The sequence below is a fragment of the Populus trichocarpa genome, chromosome 7 (genome assembly GCF_000002775.5).
Source record: "Populus trichocarpa isolate Nisqually-1 chromosome 7, P.trichocarpa_v4.1, whole genome shotgun sequence".
Lineage (NCBI taxonomy): Eukaryota > Viridiplantae > Streptophyta > Magnoliopsida > Malpighiales > Salicaceae > Populus > Populus trichocarpa.
The window spans coordinates 3,954,133-3,968,648 of NC_037291.2; the positions used below are offsets into that span (position 1 = coordinate 3,954,133).

The window sequence follows — 14,516 nt, forward strand, 5'->3', positions numbered from 1 at the left end:
ATCAAGTAGTAACAGATATTTTTTTAAAAAATTAAAATAATCATGTAAAAATTTTATCGAAGTAAACTATCCACCCCAAATCGCAATCAATACAACATCAAACAATAATTAAAAATAAAAAAAATTCACTGACGGAAGATTAAAAAAACCAAAGAGGACTAGAGTTGAAATCATACCGGGCTTATTAGTCCTTTGAGTCCAAGATTTGCAGCATAATGAACCTTTGAGGCCAAGGTCCAATGGCTAATGGGTTCACCCATATCTTGATGGGTTGAAATATTCATTATCAACATGCAGAAAAAAAGAAGAACAGATGCATGCAGTACTTTCTCAATTTCTCTGCTTCTGAGAATCTCGTGCTATGCTCGTCTTTACTTCACTTGGAAATAATTAAATTCTTCTAATCAAATTTCTTCTCCTAATTAGATAGATAGCATCCTGCAATCAATACTCTTACCTTTGAAAATAGATTACTGTTCATTTCAAATCTGCCGTTAGGAAATAATTGGTGTTATATATATATATATATATATATATATATATATATATATATATATATATATCTTAAAATTGGGGTTTAGCCGGAGTTCTATTCCGATTCAATTCTTTAGTCGGAGAGATTGAATCCTGCTTTCTGTCTCTGATTCAATCCAAAAAAAAAAAAAAAAGAGTTGAGGCCATGAGACGATGCACAAAGACTCTAGGCTCATCTTACTTTATACATGTTAAAAGTTAGCGATCCCATTATTTTAGGCTAAATTATTTTTATTGTAATATTTATTTAATTGTTAAGATTTTCTATGATTTATTATTTTATTTAGGTAGGAAAAATATTTATTAGGGTATTTAATATTATTAGAATTTTATTCCTATTCTATTATTTGTTTTTGTTTATAATGGTTTTATAAAAAAAAGATTAAGTCTATGTTTGAGATTGCGGCAGTTGGTAAAAAATTTAATTATTTTTTGTTTAATTTTTTTTATATTTTTATATCGTTTTGATATGCTGATATAAAAAATAAATTTAAAAAATATTTTTTTTAATATATTTTTTTAAAAAATATATTTTAAAAAACAACTCTTCTTCATTGTGCAAACACACTTCTAGATGTTCTATGTATTCCTGACTTATGAAAGTGTTGAATTATAATAAACCCCTTTGTATTTATTATATGCTCCTTTAGCTAGAGTCCATGATTGCAAATGTTGAGGTGAAATCTTAGCGTGTCACAGGTTATTCAATCCGACACAGAGGAAAAAAGCAATGATAATTTACAACGAGGATGGAAAGTAAAATCCATTCCAGACACGTTGGCTTTGCCTGTAGATTTTCTCGATGAACCGAAAAACAAAAGTGAAAATGGAAAAGCTAAACACAAGAAACAGAAAAAGCAAAAGTAGAGAGAAAAGGAATAAAGCAGGTAAAAAAAGAAAAAAAATGGAGAAGAGGGATAGATATAGGGACTCAAAAGTTCCATTATTCTTCCTTATATATTAAAATGATCATGGGAGACAGGCCAGAAACACTGACATTTTATAATTTTTATTCACTTAAAAGGGGGAGATTCATGGGGTAACGCTTGTGGCTACTATAGGACTCCTAACCACATATTTACCACCATCATGCACCCAGCTCAAAGAGCCATGGATCACGTCCTCTTCCAGTGATTTGGGGCCCTCCAGAGTAAGAGTATAGCTCAGCTTCTCATGTTCCTTCTTGAATACCAACTTCTGTGGCTCCACACTCACCTTTATACCGTCCATGCCAAGCAGCTTTGCAGTATAACTTGACATTCGCTCTCCAACATTGGTTAGAGTCCTTTGGAATTTGTGCACAACCTTTTCCTTCGAACCCGAGTCATAGCTGTCAAAATAAGCAATAAAAGATGGATAATTAAGATCCAAAGACCTGTTTTTGCAGTCGTGATGGGATGATCTAGTGATGATTTGGATTTGTTTGTTTGTGTAGTTCATTGCACAAAGAAGCTTTATGTAGTCCTCTGCTGTCGCGTCATAGATAAGCCCAGGATCAAGTGACTTGTTGGGATTTATGTGGCCGGATCCTATGTCAATAGGGGTGGCCGGCAAGTTATTGTTTGAAGCATCTTTAATGGGGCTCAGAGTATTGTCTAGTGAATCTGCTGTGGTCATAAGGGCAGACCTGATGGCTGCAGGACTCCAGTCTGGATGTGCTTTCTTTATAAGCGCAGCTACGCCAGCAACATGAGGAGTAGCCATGGAGGTGCCAGATAAGAGATTGAATTTGCTAAACAAGGAATGTGACCGAACCTCAGCCACTGAACTTATTGGAGACCATGATGCAAGAACCAATGTCCCAGGAGCCAGAAGGTCTGGCTTCAGGACACTGCGGCAGCTTGCAAATGGCCCTCTACCACTATAGCCATCTACTCTTGGTGCTGGCTTGGTGCCGGTAACTGTCTTACGAAATACCACAGTTCCTCTCGGATCTTTGCTCTCCTTTATGTAGTCTATTACCCTCTGACCATCTTGGAGACCAATATACACTGCTGGAAATGAACTTCGAGTGTAAAATTCTGACGGGGAAGTATGATTACTGATGAAAACAGCTCCTGAAACTCTGGCAGATGCGGCGTTGTCAATTTGATCACTGAAAGTTAGGTTGTCCTTGCACACAATAATCTTGTTCTTAACTTTCTTCAATTCATTCACACTTTCACACCCATCCATGAAAACAAGAGGCTTGTGGCTTAGGGAATAATTCCCGGGATACACTGTTGGGAAAGAAATTTGATTGCCATTACCCAAAGTTAAAACTCCCTCAAATTCACGGTCTATAGTACCCGCACCAATAGTTAGCATCCATGGTGCTCCATTGACTAATGTATAGTAATTAGGCCCCGCATTTCCAGCTGATGCTGCTACAAATACACCCTTTTCCATTGCTGCAAAAGAAGCTATTGCGATCGTATCATCTTCCAAAAAGAAGTCATCTTCAATGGCTACAGTCAAAGACAAAGACAATATATCCACGCCATCTTGAATTGCCTGGTCTATTGCAGCAAGAACATCCGATTCATAGACCCCGTATCTCCAAATTGCTTTGTACATAGCTATTCTAGCCCGTGGCGCCATACCACTGGAAGTACCATTGGCATAACCAAAATAAGATGCTCCTTTCACATAGTTTCCTGCAGCAGTGGATGAAGTATGTGTTCCATGTCCATCTGTATCTCTTGTAGAGTTCATTGAAATTTTTATCTTTGGATCATTTGCAAGTAGGCCTTTGTTGTAATATCGAGCACCGATGAGCTTCTTGTTACACATGGAAGAATTGAACTGGGTACCTGGCTCACATTTCCCTTTCCATCTCGATGGAACTTCTGTCATTCCTTCGTCGCTGAAGCTCTCACTCTCTGGCCAAATTCCAGTGTCCACCAATCCAATGATCATATCTTCACCATAATTTGCGGTTGGCCATGCACCAGAACTGGAACTCAGACCAAGAAACTCTGAAGTATGAGTTGTGTGAACTTTTATTTTACGGTCTCGAGTCGAAGAAATGTAGCCAGGGGATTTTTTGAGGGCTTCCAGTTCAGATTTAGTGAGACTGGCACTAAATCCTTGGACAGAACTAGTATAAGTGTAGATATGCTTAGAGGTTCTGGTGAAGGTTGATTTAGCAGTATCTGATACAGAAGAAATAGTGGCCAAATACCAGTTATGGTGGTCAGTGAATGCTTTGGGCATGGCTGACCGGTCCATGTGGATGATATATGTATCAGATTGTGCCAAAGTAGAAGCAAGCAGGGAGATTGTGAAAACAAGTGAACATCCCACCTTGAGAATTGGAGTAGCCATTGGTGAAATATGCCATTCTATGGGAATAATCTTTGCCTTATATAGTCACAACGCACACAAATTTTTCTACTGTATGATGTGCTCACGATTAAATCATTTTGGAAGATGCCTTGACACATTATGACATCTCTCTCTCTCTCACGGGTCCAAAAAAAGCTCAATCTAATGGTAAAAATGAGTATATCCTTAAAACATATCATGATAACATCTCTCTCTCTCCCTCTCTTTCTCTCTTTTAATATTGACACAATAAGATCAATTCCGGTCAATTTAAGATAACCTGTTAAATTTATTATCCAGTTTATGAACGTGACCACAATAAGCTAACCCGGTTAGCCATCTATCTCTTTCTTTTCCTTCCCTTCTCTTCTCTATCGATGAAAAAAGAGTGTCTAAAGCTTGTACTACACACACCGACATGTGAGAAGAGCCACCATGTTGGGGAGACACATGCAACTTCCTTTTATTTTTGATGTTGACATTTCTTAGTGTTGTTAAATTGTCTTAGCGGGGCCCTCATTCCAAGGCGGCATGTGGTGGCAATTGAGCTCCGGTGACCAATTAGTTCTTTTCTTTTTTCTCTCTCTCCTCCCTTCGATTTCCATGTTTGGTTTCTTCTATGTCTATAAACATGGATGCATTTTCCCCTTAATTTCAATTTTAATCCCTCCATTTTTATTGATTTGTAAAAAAAGATTCTAAATTTTTTTTCTGTAAAATCAAGCATTAGCCCAATATTGAGATTTTTTTTTATACTATGAGAACCTCATATCAAGCTAATGAAATCAAACTATTGAGCCCAATCTGAATTAAACACATCTTGTAATGATTGTATCGAATAACAAAAAAAACTATGGTAATGGAAAAAACAAACTAAAAGAAAAGGAGAGAGAGGACAAAATGAAAAAAACAAATCAAGAACAAAACAAGTGAAAGGATGAAAAAAGGTAAACAATAAATGAATAGTAGAAGAAATAGTAAAATGTCTAGTTTTTTTTTTTTTTTTACTTAGTTAATACTAAAATCATATTGGTTAATTTTGAAAAGTAATTTTCAATTTAATAATTGCACACATAATAGATTAGTGATATATAAGGATTCTTTTAAGAAAACTAGTCATCTCTTTACCATATAACTTTACATTTTAGTCCACAAAAAACATATATAAAAATAATTAAGTATTACAAGAGAGACACAGTTCTCTTCATCAATTTACACTCAAGATTTTTTTTTTAAAGGACTTCTTGTGGATAAAGGTACTCTTTCTTAAAATATTTATTTGAAAATAAAAATCTTATTTTATATTTGAATATTTATATTTATAGTTAGAAAATTGCTTATGTATGGTATCAAAACATTAGATTTAAGAATTTATATATTTTCATTCAAAGATTATTGTTTATTCTTCTGCTGCCTATTATGATTAGTTTAAAAGGGTTTAGATCTTAATTAATCAAGTGGAATTTGACCGTACAATTTAAAAAACTGAGCTAATCGATTAAGTAGAAATCATGTTGCAGCTTAGATCATGAGCTTGTTGAACATTTGATCACACACAACATATAGTTTAACTAGATCATTGTCCTGCATTGTACTGTGGACTGAATCCATTTTAACAAAAAACGCTACTAACGTGTTTTTTAATAAAATATTTTTTTAATTATAAACTAAATATATAATGCATATTAGATAATATATTTTTTAAATATTGATATAAAGATATACTAGATAATATGTTTTTTAAAAATATTGAGATAATGACATATTGAATCAACTCAGGTTTATCTATAAAATCTTTGATCCATACATGAGATTGTGATAAACCTATAAAAAAATAAATAAAAATAAATTGTGAATGTCAATTCCTAATCAATCCAATTTTGAAGGATGAAATTGAAAAAAAATATTAAAATAAAAAAGAATAAAAAATCTACCTGAATCAACTCGAGTTAACCTACTAAACCTGTAACTCGAGTCATGAAATTGGGATAATTCATAGAATAAAAATAAAAATAAATAAATTATGAAGGCCGATTTCCAACAAATCAAATGTTGAATGATGAAATAAAAAATTAATTAAACAAAAAACCCAAGTCAACTAGGCTAAATTGTTAAACTCGCTACCCAAATCATGAGACTAAGATAAATTCATAAAAAAACAAATAAAAAAATTATAAATCTCCATTTCCAATAAATCTAATGTTAAAGGTTAAAATCGAGAAAAAAAATCTATGAGACTAGAATAACTACATAGAAAGCAATTTGAAAACAATTACAAACCTCAATTTCCTGTCAAGCTAATATTGAAAGATGAAATTGAAAAAAAAAAAAAAAAAAAGATTGAATTATTGGAGGGTGAAATTAAAAAATCAATTAAAAAAAACATAGTCAACTACCAGAAAATGACAAGCTACTCGAGTTATGAGATCTAGATAATACCATAGAAGGTTGATTAAAAATATTTTACAAAGATCAGTTCCTAACCAACCCACTATTAAATGATGAAATAAAAAAAAATCAATTAGAAAAAATGACAAAAACAACAAGACGAGTCAACCCTGATTAACCTCTTAAACCCACGATTTGAGTCATGAAATCATGATAAATAAAATAAATAAATTATGGAGTAACACTTCCAACAGATCTAATGTTGAAGGTTGAAATCGAGAAAAAAAATTAAATCTATGAGACCGGTACATAACTCAATAAAAAAAAATAAAAAAAAAAACATTATAAAGCACAATTCTCAAAACAACCTAATATTGAAGGATAAAATTGAAAAACCAAACTAAATAAAAAATAGATTAGGTTGTTGAAGGGTTAAATTGATAAAGAAAAATAAAAAAATATATTATAATTAATATTGCTTCGTGGATGTCTCTACAATAATTTAACCATACCTTTTAGGAAGCGTTTGGGAACACGGTTCAACCGGCGTTCCCAAAAAATTAAATTTTTTTTTTGTTAAAATTTAATATGGTTTGTACGTTTTGGATCGTTTTGATGTGCTGATATCAAAAATGATTTTTAAAAAATGAAAAAACATCATTGGCATGCATTTTGGCACGAAAAGTTATTTGAAAAGCATCCCCAACCACACTGCCAAACAAGCTCTTAGTGTTTTGTTAATTATAAAAGTTGAAGATTGAACTAAGAAAAAATTACAAAGGTCCATTTCTAACAAATACAATGTTAAAGGTTGAAATCGGGAAAAATAAATTTATGAGACTATGATAAATTCATAGAAGGCAAATAAAAAAAACTACAAAGTTCAATTCTTAAATAACCTAATATTGAAAAATAATAAATAAATAAAATTGAGTTGTTGGAGAGTGAAATTGAAGATAAAAATATATTCGATAGAAAAGGACACAATAAAAAATCGAGTCAATTTGGGTCAACCTCCTAAACCTGTGATCATGATCATGAGGTTATGATAACCATATGTAAGCAATTTTTTTTAAAAAATGTGAAACCTAATTAAAAAAATATTCAAGTGAAAAAAAGATCACAAAATAAACAGAATCAACCCTAGTTAACTTGTCGAACCCGCAACATGCAACCTGAGTCATGAGATTAAGATAATCTCATGGAAAAAAAATTAAAAAATATTATAAAACCTAGTTTTTAATTAATCCAATGTTGAAATGAGAAATTAAAAAGATAAAGCAATAAAAAAAAAAGCTCAATTCAACCCAGGTTAACATGTTAAACTTACAACCTTAATCATTAGATCAAAATAACTTCATATAAAAATAAAACAAAAATTTGAAGTCCCACTTCTAGCAGATCTAATGTTAAAGTTTGAAATCAAGGAAAAAAAACTAAATCTATAAGACCAATATATAACCCAACAAAAAAAATACAAAAAACTATGTAGCATAATTTCTAAAATAATCAAATGTTAAATAATTAAACTGAAAAAACAAAAAACAAAAAGATTGAGTTGTTAAATGATTAAATATTATTTTTTTTAAAAAAAAAAAACAAAACAGGCTAAATGTAACAAACAAATTCACAACCTATTCAACAAAATTTAGTATCCTTCATGATTTGGTTTTTTCTCATGTGGTATTTATTTTATTTTATTATTTTAAGTCATCAGTCTTAAGATAATTATTGTCTTAGGTCTAAAAAGAGTCTTTGCAATTAGTATTTAATTCTATTTCTTACATAAGAATAATTATTGTTTATATGTTTTTAAGCATGATGATTATAAAGTTAACAGCATGATAAAATATAATTATAGGTTAGGAATTTATGCTTGAGTGTTTTATTTACAATTTACAATTTATATTATGAATGATTTGTTAATTATCAAAGGTTAAATAAGTCCAAATTATATAATATATTTTTTTAATTACCCAAGAACTTTGATGCTTATAAATGTCATGATTATTGTTTATTTATGGGTAAATTAAAATTCATTGTTACAAGACATTTTAGGATCACCTAAAGGTTGATTAATTGTTCTTATAACTAATAAACATAATTGTTGTTAAACAATATTTTTTTATTAGATTTGTTTATATATTTAAATAACCAACAAAATGTGCATGAAGTACACAATATGGTTATTCAAAAGGAATTGAGGTTTAAAATCATTGAACTCATTCCATTTATTTTATAAGTATTAAAATATCAAGTAAGAAAGATTGGTAAAAAATTATATCTTTCGAGATTTGCATTTTACTAATCTTAATATTTATGTGGATTATATTAACAGAAAACAAATCAAACACACAAAGAAAAGAGCTACAAGAAGTACACAACTTCTTAAAATCATAGGCATCGATATAAGCAAACCTTTTGACATTATTTTTTTTAGCATAGAAAAATATTTTATCACTTTTATTAGTGACTATAGTTGTATAAAAATTTCAAAGACCAGTAAAGTAGTTTTGCTTAAAATCATAGGCACTAATGAAGGTTTCTAGTAAGGTAGCATATTAGTAAGAAATCTAGTTTATAATCTATATATTTAGGGTTGCCTAATAGAATTAATAATTTATAATCTACATGAAAGAAACTAAACTTAAAAACAATAAGTAATGTTATCATTGGTTATCAATAAAAATCTAAAGGGTATAAATTTAACACAAGAATTGTTAAAACTAAAAATGCTAGGTTCATTAAAAATTATAAAGTTGTGGGAGAAAAATACCACACAATATGGAAATTGAAGAAGTTAGGATACAAGCTCATTTGTCCTCCACGCCTTTTAAAATTTTTGTTCCTCAAATTGCTGAACAATTTAATAATTATCAATAAAAACAAATGAGTGATTATACACCTTATAATAAAGATATTATTATTGAACCTAGAATTAATTAACCACAAGAAATATTATTAAAAGGTCTCAAATATAAAGATATTGAAAACTATGTTGAATTAATGATGTTCATGGCTCTTTTTAGTTCTTTTAATTATGATATATGATGTGATTAATATATATAATGTTAAATAACTGTACACTTGATGAATTTAATAAATATTAATATTAAAATCCTATTGATCAATTTTGAGAATTAATTTTCTATATAATAACTGTACACTTGATGAATGTATGATATATAAGAAGTCTATTAAAAAAAAATTAATCATCTATTTACCCTATAACTATAAGTTTGATTTCATTATAAACATATGTTAAAATAATCGAGAAACACAATTTTCTTCATCAATTTACATTCAAAATTTCTTTTTTCAAAAGATTTTCCATGGATCAAGGTATGCCTTTTATACATAAGTATTTAAATATAAAATAAGATAATGAATATTATATTTCATATTCAATTGTTGATGCTTACCATTAGAGAAATCTGCTGACAGCATAATCTCCTAAAGTTCCAAAACATGGTGGCCGACTGAAGGATAGACTCTCCACTTTTCTCTTATATTTGCATTATTGGAGTATTGTGTTTATAGTCTTTTGCATCTCATGTTTAACATGTAGATATGCAATGTATATTTACACAATTCACAATTCTAATTCTATTTTTGGACGTACTTTTATTCCAATATTGAAAGAACGTGGCCACCTTTCCCCTTTTTTTTTTCTTTTTTTTGCTTACATCCAAAACAAGCTGGTGGCCGACTGAAGGATAGACTCTCCACTTTTCTCTTGTATTTGCATTATTGGAGACTACATGGAACATTGTGTTTCTGATGTTTAACGTGGCCATCTTTCCCTTTCTGTTCTGTTTGCACCAGTAGATAATGTTTACAGGTTGCGAAAGGATTGGCCACTCCTTTTATCTGTTTGCGGTGTGAGGCCCGCGATGCTTGTTCATCCAGGACTTCAAAAACGTTTTATTTTCTCTGCATTTTCTAAGAATGGCAATCATTGTCGTGTTCGTTAGATTCCATTGATCAAAGGAAGTGGGGCAAATGCAAAACACAACCTTCCTCTTTTGTGTTACTGTTGTAGATAGGGTTATGATAATGAATGATTCTACATAGTTAGGTCTGAGCCTGTCATAATTAGATAAATATTTGTTATAGACGGATTATATAGATGATTTAGTAGATATATTTATGGACATGTAGAACATGTCTAAATCCAAAAAAAGGTTTGGTAGCGTCAAACCATAATAATAGCTCAAAATAATTGTAACTTTTGATTCGATAGTTTGATCATGTTCAATTAGATGGAATCGTTACTCCGACTGTCGGATTTTTAGATTTTTAAAACCTCACTCCTGGACTCTAGTTTTGACAGTTTTTGTGGTTTTTTTGTTATTTTTTTTATTAAATGCTTTTTTTCTTTATAATTTTATATTTTTATTTTATTTTCTAATTGAGATAGAATTTTTTGTCTATTTAAAGTTTTGTAAATCTCCTAAAAAATTATTATTAAAGAGAAAATAAAGCCTATAAACTTGAAGTTGCATCAACAGCAACTTCTGTTTATTAAAATTCACGTATTTTTTTATTTATTACTGTTTTGAGCTTCCACTTACACAGTTACCTATCCGGAAGATACTCGCAAACAGCAAGATTATGCTGGATTTGCTTTTCAGCTCATCATGATTAACATGCAACGCAAATTACACGATTTTATGGTTTTATTTATTTATTTATCGTTTATTACGGTGCGTGGCCCTCAATTTTCTTTTCATTTTTATTGAATACTGCACACCATAACCAAAAAGCTTAATGCGCTCATGCTCAGGTTGCAGAACCTTTACAGCTCTGCTTCGGTATCTGCAATTAGTTTTCAATACAGCAATTTAATTAGTTTTATCTTCTTCAACTTTATTTTCTTTTCAAATATTCCCTATTCGAAAAACTCCTTTTTGTTTTTTATTTAAGAAAACAAAAAGACAACCATCTCACCTACCAGCTGTAGATTCTCTGAAGTACTTACAATTTATATCAGAACTGGATATTATCTCAGCTAGCTGTAGTACTGATAAAAAACGACAACCATCTCAGCTAGCTGTAGTACTGATAAAAAACGACAACCATCTCAGCTTGCTGTAGTACAATAAGAAGTGGATCCAAGAGAATACTCCAATGGTCTGAAACTGAATGGAGGATATATAAAAATGGAACTGAATGAGATGATGCAACTTTCTAGAAAAATGAAAAACGTAATGGTGGAAATGTGTTGCAATTTGTCTTTCAACAAGTAATTAATGGTATTAAATTAGTTATTTTTTGTGATTCAATTTTTTAAAAAAATAGATAAATATGAGTAGAAAAAATAAATTTTAGGTTAATGTATTCTTATTATTTTTGTGTGAGTAATAACTCTATGTGTACCATAAAATTTTATATTTCTTTCAAAGTTTTTTGAACTTGAAACTTGCAGAAGTCTACTAAGATCTCATACTTAATTTTATCAAATAAAATAAAGGTGATGAGATTCAAATCATTAACTGATTGATTATCAATATAATCGTATCAACTCATCAAAAGATTAACCTTTTAGATGATTACAATATATATATATATATATATATATATATATATATATATATATATATATATATATAAATAAGAGATGGTTTAATGGATATTTTGTTGTCCAAAAATATACTAGATAATTAGGCAAGTGAGTAATTATATTTAGTTAATAATATACAAATTTATAGGAACATGGAAAACTTGCAATTCTAACAAAAAGAGCTAGGATGCTAATTAAGCAAATATATAAACTTATGTAAAAGATTGAAATATAATTTTAATATGCAAACTAATCATACATAGAAATTATATTAAAATTAAATTATATAAAATACTTACTGGTTGAACCTCTTAGAATATTACAAATCTAAAAATTTATTGTTATTGTTAAGGATTAATTTTTTGTTCCTAAAATTTTATTACTGTGGTATAAAAGAAAATTTTTTTATAAATCTCTTAGAATTCCAACAACACTATTTTATCTGGATGGATTCATAAACAGGTGCACCACAACACAAATCAAAGCCGCCTAACCAAGCCCCAGAAAAAATCACTATCTATTAAGACTAATAATTGACGAGAACATACCTTTCGGAGATTAATAGCTTCTTTTACATCATTAGAAGATTAAGCTTAGTGGTGTTTTTATATAAGCTCATGTTTAACATGCAACATACGTTCATCCAAATACTGCTTCAAGTCAGGGTCTGCGATCAGTGCCTTCGTCCTTGCCATTTGATGTCCAGTGAGGGTCGGCCCCCGACTGCTCCGCTTATAATAAGAAAAGCCACCTAACCAAGCTCCAGAAAAAAAAAAAAAAATACATGAACACAGAACACCCCTTGCTACTGCTCGCTCTGTTACAGGAAGATCGATCTAACTTGATGCCATAGAGAATACCAGTCAAGAAGCAATTATGTCTTCTTGACCCTAGGTTGCTCAAAGTTAGCTAGCTAGAAATAACAGAGCGCGGTCTCATGATTTCTTTAGCAAAAGCAATAAGCGCTGCCGAAGGATGAGAAATATCGAGTAATGCCCTCTTCCTCCAGCGCCACAGCAGCAAACAAGCTGTTCCATAAATCAAATTCCACGCCAGCAACTTCCTCTTTGCGTCGAAGATTCTGGCCCAGTCAATCACATAGTCCGATGCCATAAACATGTTCATATACTCAGGCTTAAATTAGTTGGTTCGAAATCATCCTTGCAAAGAAAGAATCTAGCAAAACATGAATGGAAACCAGTTTATATAAGTGTTGATTACTTCTATAAATTGTTGGTTACATATATAAAATAAAAATAAATTTGTTTAGGAGAAGATCTATAAATACAAGAAAAACAAGGCAAGTCTGATGCCATAAACATGTCGATATTACTTCTTTCAATACAACAAAATATTTATCATCTATATTATTAACTATAGTTGTATAAAAATATCAAGCAATATATGCCTTAAAGGTGGTTATTAATGAAGTTCAAAGACAAATAGATGGAAAAAAAAATTGTTAGGTTAGATAAAGATGGTAAATATTATAAAAGATTTAATAAAACTAGACAATGTCCGGGTTTATTTTTTAAATTTCTTGAAAAACATGGTATATGTGCTCAATGCACAATGTTAGGTACAATATAATAGAATGGTGTAGAAGAAATGCATAATTCTATTTTATTAGATAAAATTTATAGTATGTTAAGTCATTTATCTTTACCAATGTCACTATAGATGTTTGCATTACAAACTACCATGTATTTCTTAAACAAGGTTTCTAGTAAGGTATTTTTGAAAGTTCCTTATGAATTGTAGACTAGTAAGAAATCTAGTTTATAATCTATATATTTGGGGTTGCCTAGTAGAAGTAATAATTTATAATTAATTTACATGAAAATAAACTAGACTTAAGAATGAAGAGTAATGCTGTCATTGTTTATGAATAAAAATCTAAAGGGTTTAAATTTAACATAGAAATTGTTGAAACTAAAAGTGCTAGTGATGTGCATCATGGGAATTATAATCCATCTCGTAAAGCTAAATCTAATATGCAAGAGGATTCAAATGGTCCAATAACAAGAACGAGAGCGAAACAACTACAAAGGACTTTGACGAATCAAATTGGAATGATTGAACTGCGCCGGAGTTAAAAATTAACAATCAGTTTGAAATTAGTTCAAGGGTTCTTATTTGCCTACAATTGAAACTTAGGATGGGAAAAGCCCTTAATGGTTCTTTTGATGCTGGGCTACTTGAATTTGGGTTGATAATGCAAATAAGTGAAGGAATTGATACTGTTTACGGTCAGAACAATAAATCAATTTGAACCCGAATTTGAAGTCATCCATTGCATGTGAAAACAAGACTAATCTAGGTGGATTTCAAGTTCAAAACGTGGTCTTTCTAGATTGTCCAACCATGATTGCATTGGACTTTTGTGCAAGAAGTTATAGCCGTTTTAAATTTGGTCTGTTTATGTTTCAATTAAAGTCAGAAAATGTGTACAAGTTAAATTTGTCTAGTTACTTTGTCAAAGTCTAATTTTTGGGCCTAACTTCTGTCATATTGAATTTTCCTAACTATGGAGGAATGTTCCAATTATAAATATAGTATCAGAATATGTAATAAAGAACTTTTGGCCAAGATTTGAAACTTAATTCAGAGAATTAAGAGTTGTTCTTCCAAATTGATTTTGTGAAGAACCCTACCTAACCTATCACTCTTCAATCACAAAGAGTGTGGCGTTGAAATTCTAGATTGATCTTTGTGACGTTTAGAT

General features: G+C 30.4%; 1 protein-coding gene across 1 annotated transcript; it reads right to left on the reverse strand.

The window, feature by feature from the left end:
* Positions 1-1,458: 1,458 nt before the first annotated feature.
* LOC7462606 (subtilisin-like protease SBT1.9) lies at positions 1,459-3,861 on the reverse strand. Its single transcript, XM_002310098.4, has one exon. It carries the CDS (start codon positions 3,838-3,840, stop codon positions 1,567-1,569), a length of 2,274 nt encoding a protein of 757 aa, XP_002310134.3. The 5' UTR covers positions 3,841-3,861; the 3' UTR covers positions 1,459-1,566.
* Positions 3,862-14,516: the final 10,655 nt, after the last annotated feature.